At 41.1% G+C, this 27,706-nt stretch overlaps 1 protein-coding gene across 5 annotated transcripts in view; it reads left to right on the top strand.

Moving 5' to 3' along the window:
• Nucleotides 1-27,706, top strand: part of MECOM (MDS1 and EVI1 complex locus) — a 686,935-nt gene that overhangs the window by 308,608 nt on the left and 350,621 nt on the right. For all 5 annotated transcript variants that reach the window (XM_020980196.2, XM_020980212.2, XM_020980203.2 and 2 more), the window contains exon 2: nt 17,265-17,602. In XM_020980196.2, coding sequence (XP_020835855.2) covers nt 17,265-17,602 — 338 coding nt within the window. The remainder of the gene's footprint in view (nt 1-17,264; nt 17,603-27,706) is intronic.

Here is a 27,706-nt window from a genome sequence, read left to right as displayed (position 1 = left end):
ATTATTGTCCCCATTTTAGAGAAGAGGAAATCGAGGCTGACAGGGATAAAGTGACTTATCCAGGATCATATAACAAGTAAATTTTGAGGTGGTCTAGTACAGTATTCTACCTATAAGTATAGTATGTGTTGATTGAATATTGATTGCGAAAAGTAATGGTCAAGGTCTGTTAGTATTAATGACTACAAGAAGTTGAACTACACATGTTACCACAGCAAAATCCATACACACACACACACACACACACACACACACACACACATATTTCTTAGCTTAGGAATCTATGCAGGTTTGGATCTTTCCCAGAATCCCTGGCTTCCCTCTACGCTCAGCTCAGGTGACACCTCCTACAAGATTTTTTTTTTTCAAATTCTCCTAATAGTGAGTGTTTTCTTCCTCCTCAAATGATCACATGAATCCTTCTCTAATGATATGTTGGCTCTTCCCAGTAGCATGTAAACTCCTTGAAGGCAGGGACCACCTTTCATTTGATCATTGTAACCCCAAGCACTCAGCACCATGCCTTGCAAACAATAGGAGATCAATTAATGTTGATTGGATTGACTCAAACAAAGCAGATTGCTGCTTTATCCAGATTTTCAGCTTGTTCCTAGCAGTGGCTGGTATCTTTAAACTTCCCATATCTAAATTCTATCCTAATCCTGCTGCAGCAGAATGATTGAAGCCAGCTGTTTTAGATAGCCCCTAGAGTCTGAAAGACCTGAGTTCCAATCTGGTCTCTGATACTTACAGTCTGGATAACTGTGGCCAAGGAAGTTCATTTTATCATGGTTCCCACTTCTCCCTAGGCTTACGTAGAGAGTCAGGCGTGTCGCCATTGGTGTTGGTAGTCAAGCAGTCAGCAAGCATTTATTAAGGGGCTTACTAGGTGCCAGTAATTGCGCAAAGAACTAGGGAAACAAAGGCAAAATGTGGTTCTTGCCTTCCGGGAGCTTACATTCTAATGAGAGAGACAGAGACAGAGACAGAGAGACAGAGAGAGAGACAGAGAGAGAGAGAGACAGAGAGACAGAGAGAAAGAGAAAGAGAGAGGTGGGGAGGGGGAAAGGGGAACAGCTAGTGAAAAAGGGTGGTGTAGGAATGGGCTGGTAAATGTTTAACAACCATCTTTCAGAAAACAAAAAAAAATCATTCAAGATGCACTTTAAGATTTAATTTACATTTTTAACACTTTCTTCAGTGTGAACAACCAACAAAACAAAGAATCAAGCCTTGATTTGTAACATTGCCAATTTCCAAGGTGTAAATGTTCAAATTGAAAATTTAGCAATCAGCCAAGCTGGATCCAGTTGAAAGATAGAGTGTTGTGCGTGAGGAATAGCTAGTAGTCCAGTATCGCTGGATTGTAGAGTGCTTGGACCTGGAGTCAGGAAGACTAGTTTCCCTGAGTTCAGATCTGGCCCCAGACACTTGCTAGCTTTTGTGAGCTTCACCCTATTTTCCTCAGTTTCCTCATTTGTAAAATGAGCTGGAGAAGGAAATAGCAACTCCACCCCACCCCCAGTATTTTTGCCAAGAAAACCCCAAATAGGGTCATGAAGATTTGAACATGACTGAACAACATGACGAGAGTGTGTAGAAGGGAGTAGACTAGAAAGATAGAAAGGGCTTTAAAAGATTTTATATTTTATCCCATAGGCAGTAGAGAGCCACTATGATTTACTAAATATACTAACAGACGGAATTCCTACATTGAAAGTTCCCTAAACTGACAAAATCACCAGTCTTATCTATTTTGACCGGAGGATGCCCAAGATTAAACTATCAGAATTTTGTGAATTAAGGCCAAAGGCCACCAACTTCAGGAAGCACACAGAACCTGCAAAATCAGGCCTCTTTGTTTCATCTCTCCCTCTTCCCTCTCTCTCTCTCTCTCTCTCTCTCTCTCTCTCTCTCTCTCTCTCTCTCTCTCTCTCTCTCTCTCTCTCTCTCTCTCTCTCTCTTTCTCTCTCTCCAGTACGAAATCCAACCAAAGCTCTTTGAAAGGCAAATGTATATTTATCCCGTGGAGGAAACTTTATCAACCAGTGCAAAAGTTTACTGGCACTGGCTGGTGATATAATGGGTAGTTTAAACCCTGCTAACTGCAAATAATTTTTCAACAGTGTTTATGATTACAGTAGAGTCTAGTAAAGCGCAAGTACAGATAACATAAATATTTCGACAAAAGCTGATTGCACAGAAACCATAAATAAATTAGACCCAGTTTGTAAATAAATTCCTTTTTTCTCCACCAAACATTTATAATTCTTTGTGGCTGCAAATGAAAGTAATTTATATGGAAAAAGCACTGAATGCTTTTTTTTTTTAAAGTCAGGCCTCATTAAGAACCAATGTCTGGTGCCCATCAAGTCTGTTCAACTCTGTTACTCAATTAGACAAGAAAGATACTGAGCAGACGACTTAACGCTACTAGTTATATTGGGCCTGTGGATAATGACAGTTTCCAGAAGCCATATACAGTACAATAGTCTATGAAGTTACCATCTTATTGCATTCTCTTAACTACCAGGCTAATGTTACCACTTAGCAATGTTGAAATTATCCTCTCAAATCACAAGTGTGATGTGGTGTTTGTCTGTGTTTTTAATGTGACATCTGATCACATTCTTCTGCAAACAGATTTCGTCCAAGTATTTAAGAGTGATTGTTGTTTTTTTTTTTTTAATTCCTTTATGGGTTTCAGTGGCCTTCCATCCTGCCTTCCTGTTTTAAATGAATGTAGCTGTGACATGATGTAATTCAGTAGACTGCACCATCCAGGTGCTGCATGTGCTGGATTTTATGTGCAGAAGTAACAGTTCTGGATTTGCAGTCCCGGGAACAGGGTTTAGGTTCTGGTTCCTGCTGTATACTACTTGAGTGATCTTGAACAAGTCATTGGGTCTCAGTTTCCTCATCTGTAAAATTAGAAGCCTAGATTAGATGATCCAGAATGGTTTCTTAACTGTAAATTTATGATCCTATGAGGGGGAAATTTTTAAAAACATAATATTTGTAAATATTTTAAAATTTAAAATTTAAATTTTTAAATATTTAAATTTTAAAATAATATTTTCCAGTTACATGTAAAAATAATTTTTAACATTTACTTTAAAAAATTTTGAGTTCCAAATTCTCTTGATCCTTCTCCTCTTCCAGAAAAAAAACCCCAAACTTTTAAGGGCATAGGAAAAAAGCCCTCTGGATTCAGAGTCAGAGGACCATGGTTTGGATGCTGGCTGTGCCAACCTAGTACTTGTGAGAACTTGGGAAAGGGTCCCAAGGACTTTTCTGTGAAAGGAGGAGATTGGACCAAGATGGTCTCTGACCCCTCCCCCCCCCCAACCATTGGAAGTTTCTTCTCCACGTGAGACACAGAGTTCCCAAGGAGGCAGAGTCTGTTCTCGAGATCGACCAAGTCATGGCCTCTATCTCTTAGTGTCCCATTGGGCACGGAAGGATCAGCTGCCATTCTTCTCATGGGCCTTGGAGGAAGGAAGGCATATTGGTGCAGGTTCTCCTAAATCCTTCCTGGAGGCACTGACACAGTTTTCCTCTTTCTGGACAGGCTCTCAAGCCCAGAGCCTGGCTAGCTGTGCCTTCCTGGGCTTGCTTGCATGCCTCTTTGCAGCCTTTTGCTACGTCTCCCTCTTCTGCCAGATATGGATAATTATTTTCTCTCTGTAGGACTCCTGGCTGCCAGGAAGACTGGGTGTTGTATAGCAACAGGGAAAGTTGAGTCAGTTAGGAGAATGAATCCCAATGTACCTTAAAAGCCTTCATACCAATTCCCCAAAATGAACATGTTCCTTCCACTTAGGGTGTATTGAAGGCATGGTTAGCATTCAGTGGGGCTTCTGATAGTTTTTAGCTTTTTGGGAGGCAGTAAAGAAATTCTGGGATTTTACACGTCAACTTTTTATTTTGCCATTAGAAGTCAGTCATGTGCCACGAACCTTCTCTATTTCTCTTCCAAGTCACTGTGAGCCCTCAGCTCCTGGATTTGGGTCTCTCCTTCTTTGGAAGAAAAAGGGACCAATGCCAACAGTCACCAAGGTCCACTTAGGTAATTATAATAAACAAGTTGGGACTCTGGGGTTCTCAGGACCATCTGAATGAAGGAGAGGCAGGGGGAATATTTCTCCATCGGTAATGGCACATTAATGCTCACTCATGCCCCCATTTAAATGAATTAGAACAGCACCCCACTACCATTTCCCTCTCCCTTCAAAGTAAACAACTCAGGTCCCTCGTTAGAATTCGGAAGGGCTACAGCCTTCTTCCTAAACCACCATCAACAACATAAACAAATCCCTAGGTAGTGAACCACACTTTCTGGCCACACACAAACCACAGTCCTCACCAGAGGGCAGTCTACTTAATGTGAGAATAACAGCTCAGTTTTATGGGTTCCTAATGGGAATAAAATGAATTTGCATTGGGAAGGGACAGAAGTTAGATAGAAGGGACAGGAGACCTTCTCCACTGTGTGTTTTGGGTAGTTTTAATAGGTCAAAAAGCTAATCCTGGTGCTTTTCATGTTGGTTACCGCAACATTGATCTTTGAGATCATTCCCCCCTTTTCTGCTTTAGGGATTATATGCCCACAGCATGTTCTCATGCCTCCATCTTGGCTCACATTGAGACTCAGCCTTTTCCCCAAACTTGATAGGTTCCTTTTCCTGACTAAGGGTTAGCCCCCTCCACTGCTGTGTCCAGACTTTAAGTAATGGGTTCCGTCCTAGGCTCAATTCCTGCCTGTGATAGCTTTTTCTTAAATACCTGTTTAAACAGCCATTTAGATAAGGGTGTCCCTCCCATTTGTATGTGACAGGAAATGCCTGCTTTCTTTTAGATAGGCTGGCAAATAATCGCTGGAGATATGGCCAGAGTCCTGTAGAGGCTGAGTACTGGCAACTTTAGCCCACTGGAGGGAGATTGGAAGCACCCTCTTCAGCTGCAGCCATAGTCCAGGGCAGATTGGGTTCATTGTGAATTCAGCTGAAGAGGTATTCACTCCAGGGTAGGGAGCATTCTTAAGAGACAGTCATCTAGTGAAGAGGATGGGCAGATTCTCTGAAGAGTCTCAAGCCTATGGTGAAAAGTGTTTCCATCCAGTTCAAATGTAAGAGGGACAATAGGTGATACTTTTTCTCTCAACTGATAGCAGGAATTGTTGCTCATTCACGTCAGACTCTTTGTGACCCAATTTGGGGTTTTCTTGGCAGAGATCCTAGAGTGGTTTGCCATTTCCTTCTCCAGCTCATTTTATAGATGAGGAAACTGAGACAGAAAGGGTTAAGTGACTTGCCCAGGGCCACACAGCTAGTAAGTGTCTAAGGCTAGATTTGAACTCAGGAAGAGGAGTCTTTACTGACTTCAGGCCCAGGGCTCTATCCCCTGGTAACAGGGCTTAGTGGTAATAATAGTGGCTTCCCAACCAAAGGAGAAAAAAGCATTAAACAGGCAAGAGTTTTCCTTGGAAGAGGTCCCACTCAGTCCTAACCCCCCTTAAATCCCTTTCTCTTGGGCCAGTGGCTTCTCGTAACTGTCTAGGAGAAAAGCTTCCTAGAAAGAAGATTATGATTTCTTCACCTATCATGACGGAAACAAGCCAGCCTTGTTCTAGCTTCTAGATAGAATTGGTTAAGTCTGTCTCTTTATTGGTCAGGACCTACCATAGACCAGAAGTATCCTGGTATCATACACTTAGGGCATTTTAATCCAACCTCTATATTATCAAAAGTTTCATAGATGAAGAAAGTTGGCATTCTTGTTCGATGGTTAATTTGTGGCATTCAGGGGGAGATCAAATCCAAATGTGTAGGGCAAGTAATAATACACAATGATAATAATAATAATAATAATAATAATAATAGTGATTTTGATGATAATAATAATAATGGTAAAATAAACTTAAACTGCCTTCCCTGACAATGAAATCATCCCAACCCCTCCCTTCCCTTAACCAAAGTCAATTCAACCAACCAGTCAACAGACGTTTATCATGCACCTGGCATGTGTTAGGCACTGTTCTGGATATCAGAGATGCAAAGACATTAAAACTGATGTAGTTTCTGCTCTCAAGAAGAATATATTTTACCATTACAGCTGTGTGACTATATGAAGGATCCATGATTTCATTGATGCAGGGAAATTCTGGCCTGGAAATTCCTTCTTTGAATGCAAATCCTGAATTCTTAGTGACAAAGTAGATAAATCCTGGGAGATTGCCATGAGAATGAATCACTTGCCCAGGGTCACACAACTGGTAAATAACTGGGATGGGATTTGAGCCTCTATCTTCCTGATTTCAAACCCAGTACTCTGTTTATTATACCATACTTCTTTACATTAAATTATTATTGTTGTTGTTGGACTTGTGATATCACCCATGGATAGAGCTTCCAGTATGGAAATTCCATCCAATAATGCAGATCAGAACCACTTCTGTTACTTAAAGTCTTACTGACTGCTCAGAAACTCTTGATAGGTTAAGTGACTTGCCCATGGTCAACAGATAGTATGTAATGCGAGGTAGTGCTAGAACCCAGGTCTTTCTGACTATGTCTGTCCTCTAGCCACTCTGACATGCTGCCTATCACGTTATAATTATGATTAGCAGTACATTATTATTTTAATCATATTTCCACTGGACCCTTAATAGGATTTCCCCTTCTCTTTTCCACCATTTTCCTGAATTGCATTTTCTTCCTTTGACTAGTTAGTCCCTTTTTCCCCCTGGATCCTCCTAATGGTCTTGGAGCCAATCTTCTGTAAATCCTTTGCTGATGAGGCCATGGCCTCTTCCCCTCTTCACCCATCGGGTACTGCATGGGCCCCACCCTTTCCTCAAAGCCCACATGTGTACATTGGCCAAGTTGCTGGGGAAGGCCCCCGAGGGCCCTCTGCTTTCCCACAAACACGCCAATGGGAGCTGCTCAGTGATTGCCCTCGGAAGGGAAGAACACAGCACGTCCGGCGCTAAATCCTTGAAGGAAATTGCAGACACTCATCAACACCCGTTGAATCACAGCCCTGTTATCACGTGACTGTGTTGTGCCAGGTGGTCCCGGGCAAGGCCCTTCGCTTTGGAAGTCGAGTCTCCTCCTCCCAGGGCTGGGCAGGCATCCTCAGCCCTCAGCCACGCGTAATCCTTCCTGTTGGCCTGTAAGCCGCTCCAGCCTACCCTCTCCTTTAGTGGCAATTAACCTTTAGTACTGAGCTTCCTTTGAAGCGTCTCATGTTTTTAATGACAAAACAGCAACAAGGAATAGAATGGAGGGAAACGTCTGAACTTCTGAGTTCCCTCATCTGTCCTGTTTCCTGATTGGTCTTCTCCAGAGGACTCTGGTATTTCATGTAGCTGTGAGCACAACAGGAATGCTTGAAACCTTCCATCAGTCACGCAGCTGGGTCCGGACACAGTGGGCCTCCGCGAATGTGTGTGTGTGTGTGTGTGTGTGTATATACATGTAAAGATATTTATGCATCAGTGTGTGTGCGCGTATGAACATATACACAGATGCACATATATGTATATATACGTATGCATTCACGCACGCATAGATTTCTACAAGTCTATTGGCCAGGACCTGTGACTTCATTCATTATAATGAACTCTTATTGAGAAAACCCCTTCCACAATGCTTATCAATAACTTACAGGCTTAGAGAGTCACCTGGACACTGAGAAGCGAAGTGAGTTATCCAGGGTCATACTGCCAACATGGACCAGAAAGGGGATTTAGACCCAGATATCCAAGTTGATCCTGTTTGGATTCAGTGGGAAGAGTATTGGTCTTGGGGGCAGCTAGGTGGTGCAAGGGATAGAGTGTCAAGCCTGGAGTCAGGAGACTCATTTTCATAAGTTCAAATATGGCCTCAGATACTTACTAGCTGGGTGACTCTGGGCAAGTCACTTCACCCTGTTTGGCTCAGTTTCCTCGTCTGTAAAATGAGTTGGAGAAGTAAATGGCAAACCACTTCAGTATCTCTGCCAAGAAAACCCCAAATGGGGTCATGAAGAGTCAGACATGATTGAAAAATGACTGAACAACATAATTGAACATGGAGTCAGGAAAGACTTAGGAGCAAATCCCCACTATGGTGCCCGATCATTAGCTCTGGGACCGTGAACAAATTACTCAACTTCCTGAGACTTGTGTAATCTCTGCATATACAATAATAAATACATTTATTTACATGCATATTTATATACATTATATACATTATATTGATTTTTCCATACATACATGTAGGTTTTGTATACATACATATATTTATTTATATACATGCTTATTGTCATATACTCTCTCTTGGATTTGCTCTCTTACCAGACCAACTCCAAAAGTCCAACTCGTACACACCCACACATAAGCATGTGCTCTCACACGCACACACACACACATACACACACACACACACACTCACACACTCACACACACGCACGTACTTCCATGAATAGTTTTCTTCTATGGCTTATAGAAATTGATATCATTTATAGTTATGACATACACAAAACAGAAAATTTAAAAACCTCAGACATATGTAGGTCATAGAATCATTGGTTTAGGGCTGTATGGAAAATTGGAAATCATTTAGTCTCACCCCATCATTTTACAGATGAGGAAATTGAGCCCCAAAAAGATGAATGCTCTTGTACAAGGTAACACAGGTTGTAAGTAACCAGGTCAGGATTTGAACTCAGGTCATATGACTATAAATCGTTACATTTGTACTATACCACAGCTACTTCAGAATTAATTTTTTTTTCTTTTTTTCTTTTTGGGAGGCAATTGGGGTTAAGTGACTTAACAGCTAGTAGGTGTCAAGTGTCTGGTTTGAGACTGTATTTGAACTCAGGTTCTCTTGATTCCAGGACCAATGCTCTATCCACTGCACCATCTAACTGCCCCTATTTCAGAATTCATATAGAAAATTTCATGTGAGCTTGAATGAAGAATAGTTGAGATGGAAATTATTGTTTTTCATCTATAATTATGATAAATAGTTGAAGAATGTGTGATGTCTTATGTGTGGGGTGCTCCTTTGACCCACACAGATGGGAATTGATCTGTGACTCAGCACAGAAGTCCTAGGCAGTTTCCTGAGGCACAGAAGGGATCAAGTGACTTGCCTAAGATCACATAACTGGTAAGCGTCAGAGCAGGGACTTGAACCCAAAACTCCATAACTCCAAGCCCAGCTTTCAGCCTACCATCACAAGCTGTTTCTAATAAATAATAATTTATTAATTTAATTTAACAATTTAATAATTAATTGTTTAATTACTTTAATTTAATAATAAGAATAATTTAAAAGATAACATGCTGAAGGATAAACTCTCTAATACTTGAGAGTTTCACATCCACCTGGATGAATCAAAGCAGGAAGAGTGATACAAATTCAAATTTATGTAGAGAGTTAAGGTTTCCAAAGGGCTTTCCTTGAAACAAGCTTGTGAGGTAGGTTGTACAGGTGTTGCATAAGAGATAAAAAGAAGACCAAACAGGACTTGTGATGCACCCAGTAATTGTCAGAATCAGGACTCGAACCCAGGTCTCCTGACCTTATCACTCTCTCTATGACACAAGGGCAGATTCAGAACAGAGCAACCCTGTGTTAGAGAGAAAGATGCACCTCAGACCAGCCTTGCATTTAGGAAACAGAGATGTACCTGTTTTTAACTCTTTCCCTCTATTCATGGTAGCATGTAGATAATAAAGTAAAATTAAGCTTCATTCTTTATTCATCATTGCCTTAACAGTGTGGAAATGAAAAGCTTAGCCTGGCAAGTAGAAAAGCAGCAGCTTGCATGGCATGTGTGACTCTGTTTATATTTCAGCAATTTAAATAAATGATCATTATTTTTGTAAAGAAAACCAACAATCCAATAAGTATTTATTAAGTGCTCACCATGTGCTGGGCACTGGGGATACCAAAGGTGACAATTAAAACAGTCCTGGCCCTCTGTGAGCCGATTCTGTGGGGTAGCGGTGACGTACAACAGTGCTCCCCTTGATAAACCAGAGTGCTGACAAATTCAGTAGAAGGAACGTTGGACTCAGAAGACTTAGGTTTGAGTATACTGGTAGTCATTGGTCATGTGACTGTGAATAAGTCACTTTACTTCTAGCAAAATGTAAGCTCTTTGAGAGGAGGGACAGTTCTACTTTGTTGTTTGTTTCTTCCTATATAGTACAGTGCCTGGTGTATAGTAGGTGCTTAATAAATGCTCTAATATCTGTTCTAAGTCCCTAGGCTGTTTGGAGGACTCATACTTAACTACTCACCGACTGATTAAATATAATGATGTTTTGGAATGTGTTATGATAAGTATGTATTTCTAAACAAATGCAAACCTTTATTTTTGGTTAATAATTTTCTTGCCTGAATGACATAATGGAAAATGCCTCTGTCCTTGACATTGGAAGGCTTGGGCTTGGGCAAGACGAGTTTTCTTATTGATAAAACCAGGCAGTTAAGCTCGCTGATTTTCTAGCTGGAATGTCCCCTCAAGCTCAAAATCTATGATTCCATGGCCTGGTCACCTTACTTATCTAGGTATATTCAAAAGGGAGCCCTCTTCAGTGGGAGCCAGGGTTAGAAGACCATAGAATGGTCTTCTTGCCAAGTCTCTAGAGGCTTATTGGGGATAAAGAGTGTATTTAAGAAGTTGATCTCATGGACTGCTTTCCTAGTCCCAGCTGTAATTACCTCCATCTTTAAACCTTTTCTTGGGCTAGCTGCCAGAAAAAATGCGTGATATACAATACATTAGATGGCATCTCTTGAGAAGTGACTGTGATTCTTTATCTTCTTTAGCTGTTGTTCCTCACCCACAACACTCCACTTTTTGACTCAGGGTTTTCACCGACTGCTCCTTATGTTGAGAAAACTCTCCCTTTTCCTTTCTTCCTCCTGGCTTCCCTTAAGTCTCAGCTAAAATCCCACCTTCTGCAAGAAACCTTTCCCAAGTCTCCTTAATCTTAGTGCCTTCCCTCTGATATTACCCTCAATTTAACCTCTTTCTATGTCTTGTATATACATAATTGTTTGCCTATTATTTCCCCCATTAGACTGTAAGCTCTTTGAGGGCAGGGACTGTCTTTTGCCTTTCTTTTTATCCTCAGTGCTTGGCACCTAGTAGATGCTTAATAAATGCTAGTTGACTTTTTGATAGGACATGTCTTACCTGCACCTCACCTGTTTTGATGCATTTAATTAGTCCAAGAACACAGAGAAAACTGTAAAGCGAGCAAGAGTTAATGCCAAGAATGATCAACTTTGCACACTTCAGTCTTTGGAAAGATTGGCTATTTCAATGATGTGGGTGCTCCCTCCAATCATAACTCTACCCTGGTTTCCAGAAAGGGAGGATCTGTTTATTTCCTTACAGCCCCACTCACTATTTAGACTCCACCATTCCTTTATATGTATTGCTTTCCCTATTAGAATGTAAGTTCCCTAAAAGTACAGGCTATTTTGCGTTTGTATTTTTATCTTTACATTTAACATAGTGCTTAACTCTTAGTAATTGCATAGTTTTTTTCATCCCTCCATCTATCTATCCAACCATCTCTCTGTCCATCCATCCCTCCATCCCTCCATCTACCCCTCCATCCTTCCATCCCTCTGTCCAACCACCCCTCCAGCCCTCCATACATCCATCCCTCTACTGATGTATTCATCCAAGTCTTTCCTTTGCATTTCTTATCTGGTAGTGTCTTGAGTACCAGCAAAAGATTTGAGGGTGGATGGGAGAAAGCGTAATATCTGTCTTTAAGCATCTGAAATGTTTTCATTGAAAGAGATTGGATGTGTTCCATTTGGCCCCTGAGGACAGAACCAGGAGCAAAGGGGACATAGGTACATAATAAACACCTACTATGTGCCCTGCCTCTGAGACATATTGCATGTGTGATCTTGGCCAAATTATTTAACTTCTTATTTCTCTAAGAACAGAGGTATCTGTCAAACATGCCCTGGCCTGCAACAGCTTAAACCAGCTTAAAACTTCATTGGGAATTATCTAATGAAAAAAACAACCACCTAAAATACAACAAAACACAGATAACATTACATTTTAAAACTAAGTCAATATGAGGCCCACACGGATCCTTATGTATGGTTTAGTGATTCCCAGTTCTATTTGAGTTTGATGCCACGGCCTTGGGCAACTCTCTGTGTTACAGAGAAGTCACTGCCTACATTGATTGAAGGAATCTCCTTATAAGGAAATTCTCTATCTTGGTGAAATCACAGGTCTACGCCCTAACCTTATCTGTATGTGCCAGGCACTGTGGGAGACATTGGTGATACAAATACCCCAAAATGAAATAGTCCTTATGTGCAAGATGGGGGAAACAGGTCCTTATGTAAATGTACACAAATGAAATAGAAATTCATCACAAGGAGGGTCCGCTTAAATTGACGGGGTCTCTAGGCCCTTCTGCATTGTGTGTGCTTATAGAAATGGGTCACATTTAGAGGAAATGAAATCATGGAGGGAGCTTATCCTTCAGACAAAATTTTTGAGAGTTGTTTTTTAGAAGGATATCATTGGAATAATACTAGCTGAAACGATAGTTTTCTTTGGATTATGCAAATATTCAAAGCAGAGTGATGCTGGGGCATTTGAAGCTAAACTTTTTAAAATGCTCAATTATATTAGAAATACTTTTGTAATTTCTAATTTGTAAATCAGTTTTCTCTTTCCATATTTTTTTGATCATCCAAGCTATTTAAAAATATTTAATTCAAACGATACTAGGTGAAAATTATTTTGGCCAAAAGAAGTCTCTATTTGTACGTATATTTCGCCCTCTGCGCACAGATGGGCACAAATGGACTCCCCTAACACTCCATAAGTTGTTAGATTTTCATCAGAATTCTTTGCCTTTATCATCAGAATTGCATTTGGGCTTTGAATGCAAACCCCTCTGTGCAGCAGGCTGGGCCCAGATGTGTATTCTGTCACTGCAGGAATTAAAATCTAAATGCACTTGTTTAAATTATGCATTGGGAGAGTTTTCTGGTAGCCCACAGGTCATGGGGTCAGCCATGCCAGTGGGAGGGCACAGATGGGTTTGCCTCGATCCTTTTTAAGGGTTGCAGATCACTTTGATGGAAATGACAGTATGACTGATTTAACCCTTTGAGGAGGGAGGGGAAGTGGAACTGGGCCATAATGGATCATTACCAGAGGCGCCCAGGCCTTTTCTTTCCTGGTTGCTTCTCCTACCACTTAAATGGACAAGTCTGTGGTGTGGTTCATATCTCTACTTCTAACAATTCAAAGAGAGAAAGCTCAGCAATGGAAAACTCCTTGTTGATTTTGTAAAAATCCACTTCAGAGTATCTGGATATGCAAAATCCTAGAGTTGCTTTTTTTTGGGGGGAAGGAAATTTTCTTTCTTTCATGTCAGTGAAAAAACTAACTAGTCAGCCAGTCTTCAAACCTATCGACCCTGAGGGTGAAGTGCAAACCTCCTATGGATGATGGATTGGTTTGCCTTGGCCAAAGTCATCAGAACATTTAAATATTTTATTGTGATAGCATAATCCTCAGGGGCTCTGATCAAAGGAAATGGTGCTTTTTGGTTTAAGTCCTAATATTGTAGGGTAAGAAATTGCTCAGGTGTGGTTCAGACACCAACCAAGGAGGCAGTGTTGTGTAATGGTCAGAACAGTGGCTTTGGAATTAGAGATCCTTGGTTCAGCTCATTACCCTTGTGACCTTGGTCAAGACCTCAGTGGACCTCAGCTTGCTCATTTGTAGAAGGAGGGAATTGAACTGGCCGGCTTTGAAGGTCCCTTAATCTAAACTTCTGGGTCATTTGATGTTCTGTAGAAAAATCCTCAGTGTGGCTGCTGGGCTGGACAATCTCTGAGGAAGATTCTGACTGTGGAAAATGGTTTCCTTGGATTTTAACAATCAAAGAATGTGACTCAGGTCCATCTAACAAATAGTGATGGGGCCCCTGCAATGTTCTGAGCATGGAGGGGGAGTCAACATGAGCCTATGAGGAGCCTCAGTGTCCAAATGGAAGGACAAAATACATCCTCATTAAACCATAAATCCTCATTACATCCTTCAGGTGTTTGTTGACTGACAATCTGGGCAAGAGTGTGGCGGAAGAGATGGGGCTGTGACTGGACCATGAAGAAGGAGTAGGATCACGAAGTGGAAAGGGACTACAAAGGCTGTTCAGTGCGGAAACTGAGGCTTGGGGAGATCAGTGACTTTCCCAAGGCAAGATTTGATCCTGACTCCAAATATAGTTCTTTCTGGCAGAGCAAGAGAAAAGGAGCCTTCTAGAATAGTCGTGGGGGCCTCCTGTAATGATCTATTAAGGTCCAGTTACATTTCCTCTCCCTCCTCAAAGGGTGAAGTCAGCCATATAGACTCTTCCACCAGTAATGAACCAAGGTTTTGAGGCTGGAATGAACATGATCTGATTGTGGGATTGGAACTGAGGATTTTTGGGGCTGGAATGGAACTTACAGGTCATTTGGTTAATTAAACCCTGTTGTTTTACATTGGGGCATAGACAGGGAAGTGACTCTTCCAAGGTCATTCCACTAGAAACCCACTAGAAGAACTCCAAATAGAGTCAACTACAGTTGACCCAGATAGAACGGAGAATTCCTGTGAAGGAGTGGAGAAAGACAACGGTTTAAAAGCTAATGTAGGTGGAGGGTTGGTGGTGATGAGATGTTTGGAAGAATTTTGTACGTGGCAAGCAGCAGAATGAGATCAGCATTAGGAAGTGAAATCTCTCAGCTTTCTTTAGGATGTCCAGGCTAGGAGATGGGAAGACCAGTTAGGGAGTTCCTACGGTTTTCTAGAGAGGCAGTGTGGTGCAATGGACAGAGAGCTGACTTAGAAGCCAGAAACATCTGCTTTCATCTCTTGCCTCTGGACATATCCAGGCTGTGTGACCCTGGACAAGTCCCTTAATTTGTTTATGCTCTAGGCAACTCTTTAGGAAGATCAATTGCATAGAAGGTGCCAAGCTACATTGGTAGAAGGAGTTTATTCACCTGGAAGTTCCTTATACCAATGAAATCACAAGTCCAGTCTCTATCACTATGTTATACTAGGCATGAGGTAAACAAGGGCAGAGACAAGGGTGAGGGTTATCGGAGGGGAAAGAGAGGAGAGCATGTGTGACGCATTTTAGAATTAATAGGATTTCTTGATCAATTTGATATGAGGCGTGGGTGAAGAGGAAAGCATCAAAGATGACCGTGACATTTTCACCTTGGCTGTCTGGGAGAATAGCAGTACCTTTGGTGGAAACAGGAAATTTGAGAGAGGGTGTCAATTTTGGGGTAAAAGGTTATGAGGATTTTTCTAAACATAGATTATATTTGAAACCCCCAAGTGTTCAAGCATTGTAGGTTTTTGGAGATGTGTGACTTAGACTCAGTTCAAGGGTCGGAAAACTAATGGGGCTCACTTCAGTCTCTGGCTGCCTGTTTGGTTGAATTGATTGATATTTCTCCAAGAAACAATATTTTCATCTATCATCATGATGGTTCACAATCCTTCAAGAAACAGAAAGGGGGTACTTACCACTCATTATACTGATGGGAATAGTGAAGCTAAAGAGTGGCATTTGGCTAAGAATTCACGGTTTTATTAAGACTCATAACGAGTAAGGCTGGCTGGTGCTTGAGACAAGAAGAAGGAATGACTCTTTAAAGTCAACTTTGGGAGACAAATTTTGGTTGAATATGGGACAGAAGAGAAACTTTTAGGAGAGGAACTTGGGATGCTAGGCTCCATCGGGTAGGGGAATTCTAAGCCATCACTTCATGGTAGGGAAAAGACCACAGAAGATGGCCAGGTCACTACTGGGGAGGCCACTGTGCTAGAGGGGAGAGAGTGGGCAGAGCTGGGCTAGGGAGGAGCACATTTGCTATACATATGACAGGAACATGAAACAACATGTGTTAGCTTTCTATTTTAGCTTATTCTTGCTAAATATATGTTAAACTCTGTCATTTTTTTAACCTGCTTTCAGCAGGTAGAAACTTACAAATGGTATCGGCACCTTCCACATTTTGGTCTTACCCCATTCATTCTATGACATTCAACTCCCAATTATTATCCACCCTAATTGGGTGATTCAAAACAAAAGATGTTTCAACAATTATTAGTGTAAAATGTGCTGCTTTCTTTGGGTGGCATATTTCCCTTACTAATTATGTTTTAGTTGGGCTAATAATTAAATAATTTCACATTCTTTGAATTCTGATCTATGAGGTAAGGCAACCCAAGAGGCTGCTGGCAGTTGGAAAAAGCTAGCCTGGAATCAATTACAGGTATACTCTACATAAACCATGTAGAAGATAGGTCCCATGTGAATCAATGAGAGGTGACTGTAAATCTTTGAAAAAAATTTTTTCTAGTAAAACTATTCACGAGCAGTAAAACAAAGAGCATCATAGAAATACAGAAAGGCCTTAACCATCATGCCCAACCTCCTCAGAAAGAATGATCTGTGACCTTATCAATATGGGCATTCCTTCCATAGATGAAGACCACATGCCCACACTATGTAACTTATGGGGTCCACACAATGGGCTAGGGACTTTCCTTGCTTTCTCTTGATTTTATCTATCATCTCTCTCTCTCTCTCTCTCTCTCTCTCTCTCTCTCTCTCTATATATATATATATGTATATATATATATATATATATAATATATATATATATACATGTATATATATATATGTGTATATATATATATATATATATATATATACATGTATATATATATGTGTATACATATATATATATATATATATATATATATATATATATATATATATATATATATATACACCCCGATGAAGCTCAAGGGCTATTTGTTATCTCTTGCTTTTACCACAGGACCAATTGTGCTTTTCCACTCATATGTTTACCCTAACCCTAACCCTAATGCATTGCAGGTAAATCTCACCTTCTTCACACATCCTGTTGCCCTTTGGGTTATAATAATTTTCAACTCTTCAGATAGTGTCATCTTCCACATCTCACAACATAAAAAATTAAAATCCTAGAAGAATATTAATATTTTTTAAAAAATGGGTCTTTGTTTCAGAGTGAAGTTTGGGGTCACTAAAAGAACTTGACTATTGCCCAAAGCAATCCAATGTTAAAGATGAGGTGCCATATTAATGATAGACTTTGACAGCCCATAGCTCCCTTCCACAGGAGGCATCTCATGAAGTTCTAATTTGTTCACAGGTGATGAATGTTTATATGAAACCTACCCTGAGATCCCTCTAGAAGAAATGCCTGAAGTAGATGGAGAAGTAGGCACCCTTTCTCTCAGCATCCAAGAACCAGCTTCTCCTGCAACATCCTGTGAAGAATTCACTCCAAAGGAGGGCTCTCCTTACAAAGCCCCCATTTACATTCCTGATGACATCCCCATTCCTCCTGAGTTTGAACTCCGAGAGTCAAATGTGCCTGGATCAGGATTAGGAATATGGACCAAAAGAAAGATTGAAGTTGGAGAAAAATTTGGGCCATACATTGGAGAGCAGTGCTCAGACCTTAAAGATCCCAGCTATGGGTGGGAGGTAAGAGAAAGCATTTTTTTTTGATTGGCTTATTAAATGTATCCTATACCTAGAGAACAAAAGTCTTTTGCACAACAAAGATGGTAGAGTTGATGTTAAAATGTTATGTGTGTGGCATTTTGGCTTCAGATAGGATCTTTTAATCGGTCTAAGCTTAAATTCCTGCACTTTTTTTTTGATGGAGAGATGCAAGGGCTACTATCAGATACAGATGTGCCTAGATATTTTTTTTCACTTGGGACCAGAAGGCATTTGGGGTGCAGAGCACAGAGGAGAGATCCAGTACTGGTTAGGTTGGGCCAGGAGAGGAGGTTGTCCTGCCCTCACTCATGTGAGAGTTGAGGGAATAGAGTTGGACTTAGGAGAATAGCACCTTTGTAATGGGTATCTGGTGGGGCTGGCAAAGGACTAGGAGATGAGGCTTGGGGGAAAGTGGTCCCCAGGAGGAAGAAGCACCTTGACCCTCGATGGCATCCAGAAGCAAAGCTCCCATTTCCTGGGGCTAGTCATTCCTCTGCTTTGAAGTGTGTTGGTAAGAACGTGGTAGACTGGGCTAGAGCAGCCAAGATTTCTTTCAAACATCAGACGTTCCAGAATATTAATATACTTCTGAAAACTGAACTTTCCGATTTTTTTCCTCATGCCTCAGATGTAGCAGGAGGTGATAGTGAACTGAATTATCACCATTTTATGCCCTTTGTGCTTTGCCAGTGATCTCTGTTTCAATCACAGGCAAGAGGAGCCACTTTTCCCTCAATCGTGTGCTCTGGTTTCATTGGATTTTCCATTTATTCTGGTGGTTTTGGCTTGTGTGTCCAAGACTACATGTTCTGCTCCTCTATCTTGAGGCTTTCTTGGTTGCACCCTTCTCTGGGGCCTTGTGTGGGCCTGGCATGCTTGTGTCCTATTATGAACTTTCATAGGGATCCTTTTGTCCAGAAGATTTTTAAATTGCAACTATTGTGCATAAAGCAAAATAAAACCCACTGAAGAGAGCAACCTATAGAGTCTTAATTAGCAATTTTGGTTCAAGAGGTAGTTTTGCAAAATTTACCTAGGGTAACAGACGGAAACGTATCTCCAAATCAACTTCTTAAAGACAGATTCAGTGCAGTGGACTGAGGGAGAGAGATCCTAGGGTGCAAGGGCCATTGTGGGGATATACATTGACATCCCCCAGTGGTAGAAGAACAGAGTCTGGGACACCAGGAGGCCAATCCTTCTAAATGTTAATGCCCTAGTATGCTACCCTTATTTCCCTGCCCTAGTTCTAGCTTTGACAAAGAAAGATCAGATATTGAATATAAAGTGATCGTGATTTCTCCCATACTGTCGTATAGCCTCCATCCCTTTTTATTTTAGTAGGAAGGTTAAGTAGTTCTAAAATATGAAGGATAGTTTCAGAAGTTATCTAAAAGGAAAATTTCAGCCAGCAACGTTATCTGGCCCCACTCTTTCCCCAATCCCAGCCAAATGTATTTTTTTTCTTCCAGATTTGATGTACAAATATAGTTTTTATTTGCCCTTGTGTTTGGAAAACTCTTGTGGTTATATTATATGGCCACAACCTTTTCTGGAATATCTAGACGACATCTGAAAAATCTTAGGGCCATCTCTGAGTGGGGGAGAGGTGAATGCAAAGGACCATAACTTTAGGAGGTGTGACTGACCATGGGTACCTGGTATTTCAGTTAGACCAAAGTCAGATAAGTTAGATTTATTTTAGTCTGTTCACTTAATATTTATGAACATTAATAGAATATTTGGTTTGATTTTTAACTAGGAATAAATAAGCAATGCCTTTAGGACTTAATTTTAACTTTTTGTTCCTTTGCTCTATTTGAACCTTTGTGAAATCTACAATAAATGATGGTTAGTAGAATACTAGGAGGGGAGTGGGAGAGACTTGACCAGATTCCCCCGTAATTGCAAGTAAGAAATCTTTGTTCTTCTGACCAAAGGCCCAGGAAAGTTATTGTATTTTAGTTGCTCATGTATTGATAAGTAGCTTTTTAAAAAATCAGTGTAGCATTAAGTAATATGTGAGTGGAATACATTTCAAACCAAATGCGTCTGAACTTAGTGTTGTTATGGTTCACCTTTAAATAATGGCCATAAACATCCCAGCAATGAGTAACTCATTAGCCTTTTATTACAAAATCTTTAGAATCAAGCAACCAGTGTGCTCTCTGCAGGATTCTTGAGTAAGCTTGGAATAAGCCAGAGTCTTAAGGAGGAAATCATTTTGCAGTTGTGGGGTTGGTGGACTATGGGACTGTGTATCTTCGAACAAGTTGCCTCTGGTGTCTGGAAATGAGAGAAAAGCCCAGTAATTGGAATTAATTTTAAATTATTTCCTCCTCAGAGTACAGAGACTCCTTCATTCTCAAGTAAAATGTTATATCCTGGAAAGTATGCTTGTATTTTTGTTACGTGAAATACAATTGTTGCATGGAATTTAAAATATGACGTTGGTTATTCTTATGGAGAACACCAGTGCCTCTTCTTCTTCCTTCAAGGATCAAACTGATGGTTGATTCGATCTGGTTTAATTTACCAAGTATTTATCACTAATCTATCATGTATTGGGTTTGATCTGGTCAAGGTAGCTGCAGACACAATGATGAGACAGTTCAAGGAGCTGACACTTACAGCATCAACTTTCTAGGTCTTGCCACACACCTCCATGGCACTGTCTGGGTACTTTGTCAGTCTTTGCTCTTTAGATTGTGGTATGATCCCATCAAGGCAGTCAAAAGGCTCATGATAAAAGGTGTATCCAAGAGTGGGTGGGGGCTTGTTCCTAGAGCTAGTCACTTGTAATCAAAGACCTTTTCATAGAAGTTTCTCACTGGTTCTCTGAAGCCCTCATTCTTAAATCATCTATATTATCTCCATATCTCTATATCCATCTTTTTGTCTGTGTGTATCTATCTCTCTATCTCTCTTTGTTTATCTGATAGTTTAGGTTGCATAAGATGTCCCCATCCATTTTCAGCATAACATTATGGTTAAAAAACAAGGCCTCATTCCTTGATACTTTTCAGCTTTTTTGTTTGTTTGCTTGTCCTGACATGAGAGCCATAGTGTCATGAAAGTACTGGTTTCCCCCTTCTATTCTCATCTGTTCTCAAGTAAATGTGGGGTCTCATTTGAATGCTATGCCTCAAGCGGACAAGAATCTTGGAGTTGAAGTTCATTAGCTGCTACCCACTTACCCACTGACTACTTTTCTTTCACAAGAAGCTATTCTTTCATCTCAGGACTTCAACAACTAGAGGCCAGGTGTTAGGAGTCGGGGGATGTGGGTTGAAATCTCACCTCTGGTACTCACTGCCTGGGTGAGTTGGAGCAAGTCGTTTAACCTTTCAGAGCCTCAGTTTCCTTATCTGTAAAATGAGAGGAGTTGGATTTAATGGCTCCTGAGTACCCTTCCAGATCTAGGATCCTATAAAGTAGGACACCATCTTTCCAAGAACACAAGTGATAAGACAATTGTATTTTTTTCTGGAATAGGATACTTATAACTTAGACTATCATAGAAGAGTAGGGGGGAGGTTTGTCCTCAGCTTCCAAGGCCATGTCTTTTAGGTGATAATGGTCTTGCCCAGACCTCTGGTGTATATAATCAATTCAGATTCTTAAAGTGTAAGTATCTGTGTAGTTGGTAACCAGCAATGGCTGGGAGCCACCTTTTAGATTCTACACTTCCAATCAGGTGAATGGATAGGTATGGCTGTCCTTGATTCTCTCAAGAGCTGGGGTTACTCTGCCTGGTTCTCCTCCCTCTAGTAACAGCCAGAGTAGTATGTTCTGCCAAGCCAAGGACTCTCCCAATGTCACTATGAGGGTGATATCAGGACCTAAGGTGCGTTCATTGGGAAGACTTGTGGCTTGGAGGCTGGACACCAAGATTTAGGTCTTCACCTTGGGCGAGCCACTTAAACATATCGCACCAGAGTTTCCTTATCTATCATACAAAAATCATCATAACTGCTGTACTTCAGGCTTATTTGCCACGTTTGGGTCACAAAGTGCTTTCCTCACAACAATCTTGAGAGGCAGTTAGTATGAGTGCAGTGATACCTGTATTGCAAATGAAGGCCACGTGGTTCAGGGCTTTCTTCAGTGGCATAGTAGATAGAATGCCGAAGTTGGAGTCAGGAAGACCTGAGTTCAAATGTTGCTTCACACACTTACTAGCTATGTGACCCTGGACAAGTCCTATCCCACCCTGACTTTCCTCATCAGCAAAGTGGGGATAATAACAGCTCCTACATCATTAGGGTTGTTGTGAGCATCCAATGTAATTATGCACATGTACGAATACACACACACACACACACACATACATATATATTTATACATATTCTCAGACAAAATAGATACCAGGAGATATTGCCAGAGGACTAGAGGGCACTAACAGCTAGAGGATGAAGAAAGTATTCATGGAGAAGGTGCTGCTGGAGCTCAGACTTGAAGGAAAGTAGGGTTGTAAAAGATAGAGGAGTTCCCTTTTCAGGCATAAGAGACATTGAGTACAAAGGCAAAGGGATGGAATGTGGAATGCTGATTATGAGGGATAGGAAGAAGGCTGGTCGGACTGAAAAGTGCAGTGTATGAACGAGGGTGATGGGTAAGATGGCTGGCAAGTTGTGAAGGGTTTTCAATGCCAAACGAAGGGGTTTATAGTTTATTGAGTAGGGGAGTGACCTGGACAGAAATGTGCTTTAGGAAAATCACATTAACAGTCATGTGTTGAGAATGGATTGGACTGAGGGGAAAGACCAATTACAAAGCCATTGCAATACTCATAGATCATGGCAGCAGAGCTCTGAGCCTGGAGTCAGGAAGACCTGAATTCAATTCTGCCCTCAGGCACCTACTAGCTGTGTGACCCTAGCCAAGTCACTTCACCCCATTTGCCCCAGTTTCCTCATCTATAAAATGAGCTGGTGGAGGAAATGGCAAAAATACTCAAGTATCTTTGCCAAGAAAAGCCTTAAAAGAGTCACACACAACTGAAAAACAACTGAACAACAACAACACCGCATCAGAAAAGCAGAACTGGAAAAGATCTTAGAGGGCATTGAGTACTACACTTTAGTTTACAGGTGAAGAGACAATAGTCAGCAATATCAAAAACTTAGCAGAATCAAAAAGGATGAAGACTGAGAAAATGCTATTGGATTTGAAAATAAAGAGATAACCTTGGCATAGTGTCAATATATGGAGTTGGAAAAGTAGGTTGCAAAATATTTTATATATATATTGTTTCAAATGATGATCATGACATAGGTATAGAACTGTAACTAGGTGGAACAATGGGGCTTTGTCCTAGGGTGTTGGATTTGGAGGGCACATCCAATTTTATAATGATTAAGCAGTGTATAACCAATAGAACCTGATGGCTAGTTAGCAAGAATAACTCGTTACAATGGAAACTACTATAGGATGGACTGGAGAGAGTTCCTCCCCTACGTCTTCCAACCTTAACTGAGGGCATGCTTAATGCATCCTGCCCTGAATGCAGGTTGTGGAACAAAACTCTGGCTAGGTGTTATTGTTATAATCTCCATATTATAGATGAGAAAACTGAGGATCATACAGGTTAAATTACTTGTTCGGGGTCATACACTTAGCAAGTGTCTAAGGCAGGGTTAAACCCAAGTCCTCCTAATCAATCTCTCCATGACGCCATGACGCCTCTCACACCTTCCATATGAGAAAACAGTCAAAGAAGATGGCCTTTCAGAGCTGTAGGCATCATGGACAGGAGCAGTGAGTGCTGAGGTCACAAGAAGTCACATTTTGGGGGTGCTTTTGATTTTGGTCCCTTTTCTCATGATTGAAGGATGAATTAAAACAGGAAAAGGATTTGTGGGTCAGGATGAGGGTGGTGGGGATGAGAAGCCATCAGTTTGAACTCGCTCTCATTCTAACATTATCTAATGACATAGTAGTTGGATCAAGAACAAATCGAACTCAGGGTCGCTGAACTGGAGTAAAGGTGATCTCTTTGGTCGTTTATCACTCTTCCCCTCCTCCCTTCCGCTAGTCTATTTGCCAGAAGCTCAGTCATCCCTAGGATGGCCTCATCTCTAAGGTGGTTTGAGAAGAAAACATTGCCTACTTCTTAATCAATGAAAGAAAGGAGCTTTTAAGGGATATTCATAAAGCTTTTGCAAAACCTAAAGGTTGACTTTGGGGCAGTGAACCCTGACTGTAGATAACCTGGATCCAAATCTCAACTCTGTCACTTAACATCTGTGGGACCTGATCAGGACTAGCATTTCTCCCCGCTCCCACCCCATCACCTTGTTTCTCATCCTTCCACAGAAGCATGTTTCCCTTGAACATGTGCTCACAAGTAGCATCAGTAGACTAATACATATTACAAGGCACTGTGCTAGATACTGCAGATACAAACACTCACACACAAATCTAGCTTTTAAGGGGCCTATATTAAATAAAAAAGCTTATATGAAATGACTGTAAATTTGGTATCTTCCCATTAAGTGTAACAGAAGGAAATGTGGATTAGTTGCCAAAATATCTAGTACTTTGAGGTTTGCAAAGCTCTTGATATATGATCTCATAACACACCTATAAAGTAGATACTACCATCATTCCATTTTACCAACAGCAAAAAAAAAAAAAGCTGAGGCCAATAAAGGTAAGTGATATACCCAGGGTCACACTGCAGTATTTGAGGCAAGATTTAAACTCAGGTCTTTGTCCTTATTTGGTCTTCACAACAATCCTGTGAACTAGGTGTGCTCATTATCCCCATTTTAAAAATGAGAAAATTAGGGCAGCTAGGTAGTGAAGTGGATAGAGCACCGGCCCTGGAGTCAGGAGGACCTGAGTTCAAATTCAGCCTCAGACACTTGACACTTACTAGCTGTGTGACCCTGGGCAAGTCACTTAAACCCAATCACCTCAGCAAAAAAAGCAAAAAAAAAAAGATGAGAAAATCAAGGGTGGCAGAGGTTAACTGATTTGTCCAGGGTCACACTGCTATCAAGTGTCTGAGGCAGGATTTGAACACAAGTCTCTTTGAGTTCAAATCCCATTCTGTCCACTTCACGACCCAGCTGTGTGAAAGGTTTTATTGATGCCACAAAATTATTAAATATTTACTAAGATTAATAATTAATAATAACTGACATTTATGTAGTGCTTCAAATGTACATAAAAGTATCTTATAAAGTTCCCCATATGTCATTTTTATATATAATATCATATACATACATCTGTCTGTGCATGTATGTATATGTATGTGTGTATACATATGTATATATCTATAAGATTTCCAACTATTATGTTGCTCTTTTTTTCTCAGTTCACCAAAATAACCCAGTCCTGAGATATGATATCTTAAAGAACTGTTGTCCGTGATGTCTTATTTTTTCAAATTTGCAGAACCGACTCATTTTTTTGTGGTCTGTTCTTGGGGTCTTTTGGGAGAGTATTGAAATGGCCTAACTATATTTAAAACAGAGTACGTGAAGACATGGTTTTTAAAGAAAACACTATCTCCCCTAAAGGCCCCCCACCCATCCATAAAAAGGATACAGAGATTGAAAGCCAAATGACATGAGTTGGTTTGGGGTCACAAGGAAGAAAGAACTGCCCTTATGAAATTTAGTTCAGGATTTTTCCGCCATCTAACAAAATATCTTCCTTGTGGGCCACGGTGTTATCTCGCCGGAGGAGGTCTGGTGGAGGCCATAAAATGTTTTTCTTGAATGGGTCCTTGTTGCAGGGGAAAACGTTGTGTTCATTACTGGAGGGGCGGCCACACTTGAGTGATTTTGATACATGTGTTCTGGGAGCTTTCCAAATCAGAAGTGCCCCTAGGTAGTGATTTCTGAGTGATTCCCTCCCAAATGTGAGAGAGGACCTCTCAATGACAACACAGCCTTTAATCAGGCAGTTAAGGAAGAGGAACCTAGCTCTCTATAAGTGTCCTCTGACCCTCAAAAATTAAGTAGATTAGGGGATTTTTAAAAATTAATATGGGAAGATAATAGAGTTTGAAAATTTACTTTGGAAGTAATGATAAATATTTCAAAAGTGTCCTTAGAGGCAGTGTGGCTTAGTAACTCGGGCACCAGTCAAGGCTGGGACTTGCTTCTTACCTGGTCTCAGTACCAAAGGAAGAGAGGAATCTCTGGGAACCTGTGAGAGCAGGTGTCAGAGGCTTGGCACTGGGTGGAATGTTGGGGCTTGGAGTCAGCTGGATTCCAATCCTCCCTTGGCACTGTGATGCTTGACAAGTCTTAGGATTGGAGCCAGAGCTGGAGAGAGCTATGTAGTCCAACCTCCTCGTTGTATAAGGGCAGAAACGGAGGCTGGCACAGCTAGTGTCAGAGGCAGTATCTGAGCCCAGGATCAGCAGCTCCAGTCTTGGCACTTAAACTTACTAGTTGTGTGACTGTGGGAAGTCCCTTATCTTTTCTTTGCCTCAGTTTTCTCATATGAATAATGGGAACAATAATACCCACCTCAAAGGTTTGTTGTGAGGCTCAAAAGTAAAATGCTTTGTAAATCTTAAAGAGTTATGTAAATATCAGTAATCATTATTAATATAAATGAATGAAAAGGTATGCTTTCAGGTTATCATGAACTAGCCTTCCCCCTTTTCCAAGCTATTTCTTAAAATGAGGAGTAAAAGCTTCTCTTACCTTCTCCTTCCACACTGACAGCATCACCAGTGAGTGAGAAACTGGAACTTTAGAGGTCAACTGAGTTGCCTATGAGCCCACAGCCAATGAATGTCAGAGGCAGGATTCTAACCCAGGTCCCTCTGGGCTCCAAGGCCAAAATCCTTTCCAAGCCAATGAAGGAGGCGGGGGGAGATATTTATAATCTTGACCCTGGTTTATATGTTATTGTTGTTCAGCCATTTTTTCAGTCCTATCTGACTCTTTGTGACCCCATTTGGGGTTTTCTTGGCAAAGATCCTGGAGTGGTTTGCCATTTCCTTCTCCAGCTCATTTTACAGATGAGAAAACTGAGGCAATCAGGATTAAGTGACTTGCCTGGGGTTACATAGGTAGTAAGTGTCTGAGGCCGGATTTGAATTTTTCAGGAAGATGAGTCTTCTGACTCTAGGCCCAGCTCTCTATGGCGCTAGTTAGCTGCCCCCTAGTTGATATAGACCCTTTCTGTTACCCTTTTCCTTCAGGTTTCACAGCATTGGGTGGGAGATTGGATGGATGACTCGAGCGCTCTTTCCAACTCCAAGATACAATCGTTCTAGGTGAGGTTAGCCAATGTGGTGGCCACTGCTCTTGGCTCGTCACCTCTTCCTATAATGGCATTGTGTGGACACTTAGCTCATGAATTCCTGGGTGGTTGGAGCCTTTGTGGTTTGCTCGAAATATCTGATTGAAGCCTTTTTCTGTGACACCTCCAATGACCTTCCCAGATTTCCCAGGTGCACACAACAATGGAGCGGGCTTGGTTGGCAGCCACAGGTATTGGTGATCTGTTTTCCTTTTCGTCATTGTTAGAATTCCCACAGGCAAGAACTCTGAGCTGTGGTTAAATGTGAAGAGGCACGTGATGCTCAGATCATCCTTCTCAACTGGCACAAAATCCAGCCTGCTTAGGAGAGACAGTCTTTCTGGACTGGGCAAAACTGAGTCTGAGCTTTTGGGTTCTGGGAAGCCCTGCCCTCAGGCAAGATTCTGCCGAAGCAGAGAATGAGAATAATGAAGAGTTCCCTTACACACACCTGGTCAGGGAGGAGCAGGTGAGGTGCCTCTACCCGTTAGGCTTCAGAGGTGAGGAGATACAGGAAATCCTATAGTCACATGAATTTTCTTTTTAGACAGAAAAGGAAAGAAACTTTCAATCAATCAAATAATCAATGAATCAATAAGTATTTATGGCGCTCTTACTGTATACAAAGTACAGTGTGTTAAATAAATACTTAGGATTGCAAAGACCAAAGTAAAAAACAAAACAAAACAAAATAGAAAAACCCTCCAGTGTTTGAGGAGCTTCCGTGAGCTCACAGCTTTTCTCGTCTGATTCTGGCTGAGTCCCATGAACTTCCTAAATGTGGTCTCCAGAGTGGAACTCAGTCCTTCA

This window comes from Phascolarctos cinereus, unplaced genomic scaffold (assembly GCF_003287225.1).
Source record: "Phascolarctos cinereus isolate Bilbo 61053 unplaced genomic scaffold, phaCin_HiC Scaffold_7;HRSCAF=346, whole genome shotgun sequence".
NCBI classification, from domain to species: Eukaryota; Metazoa; Chordata; class Mammalia; order Diprotodontia; family Phascolarctidae; genus Phascolarctos; species Phascolarctos cinereus.
This window is presented reverse-complemented; position numbering and strand designations above follow the sequence as displayed.